The 1204-nt window shown below is 38.3% G+C and overlaps 1 protein-coding gene across 1 annotated transcript; it reads left to right on the forward strand.

The window, feature by feature from the left end:
- The first annotated feature begins 235 nt into the window (after nucleotides 1-235).
- Nucleotides 236-1204, forward strand: LOC101828771 (olfactory receptor 5T3-like). Its single transcript, XM_005065033.1, has one exon. It carries the CDS (start codon nucleotides 236-238, stop codon nucleotides 1202-1204), a length of 969 nt encoding a protein of 322 aa, XP_005065090.1.

A 1204-nucleotide genomic window follows, 5' to 3' on the forward strand; every position in this document is an offset into this window, starting at 1 on the left:
GAACAGAGTAATAAATATTATTTGGGTAGTAACTGTTGGATTTTCAACTTTACTAATTTATCTGAGAAGTGTAATTATCTTTTTCTTTTTTCTTATAGAGTGAGATCTGTCTGCTTTCATAACAATTACTTTTCATTGTCCTCATTATTACCAAGGAGGTCACTATGCCCTAAGAACATGATGAGACAGTTTTTGTATGGGACTTTTGATATGCAATGTGTAAATCAAAGCCAAAATGGAAAGACTGGCATCAGCTACAGATGTCTACAGGATTACCCTACAGAATGTGACTGAAGCTACAATGTTTATACTGTTGGGCTTCACAGATGACTTTGAACTGAAAGTCTTCCTATTTTTACTGTTTCTTGGTATCTATGTTTTCACTCTTATAGGAAACTTTGGACTGGTTGTTTTGGTCATTGGAGATTCTCGGTTACACAACCCCATGTACTATTTCCTTAGTGTTTTATCTTTCTTGGATGCCTGCTATTCTACGGTTGTTACCCCCAAAATGTTGGTCAATTTCCTGGAAGAAAATAAGTCCATTTCCTTCCTTGGATGTGCAACACAGATGTTCCTCTTTGTTACTTTAGGGACTACAGAATGCTTTCTGTTGGCAGCAATGGCATATGACCGCTATGTAGCCATCTACAACCCACTTATGTATGTAGTAACCATGTCACCTAGAGTGTATGTGTCACTCATTATTGCTTCTTATGCTGGTGGAGTTCTGCATGGTGCTATACATTCAGTGGCCACGTTCAGTCTGTCTTTCTGTGGATCTAATGAAATTAGGCATGTCTTCTGTGACATCCCTCCATTGCTTGCTCTTTCTTGTTCTGATACATACACAAATGAGCTCCTACTCTTGTACTTGGTGGGCTTTATTGAGATAGTCACCATCCTGATTGTTCTGATCTCTTATGGATTCATTCTATTTGCCATTCTGAACATGCATTCTGCTGAGAGTAGGAGAAAGGTTTTCTCTACATGTGGCTCCCACCTCACTGGGGTGTGCATTTACCATGGTACAATCCTCTTTAGTTACATGAGGCCAAGTTCCAGCTATGCTTCAAACCATGACATGATAGTGTCAATATTTTACACCATTGTGATACCCATGCTGAATCCTATCATTTACAGTCTAAGGAACAAAGATGTAAAAGAGGCAATGAAAAAGTTGTGGATAAAATTTGGTTTATAA

This window comes from Mesocricetus auratus, unplaced genomic scaffold, assembly GCF_017639785.1.
Source record: "Mesocricetus auratus isolate SY011 unplaced genomic scaffold, BCM_Maur_2.0 Super-Scaffold_100004, whole genome shotgun sequence".
In the NCBI taxonomy this organism is placed as follows: Eukaryota; Metazoa; Chordata; class Mammalia; order Rodentia; family Cricetidae; genus Mesocricetus; species Mesocricetus auratus.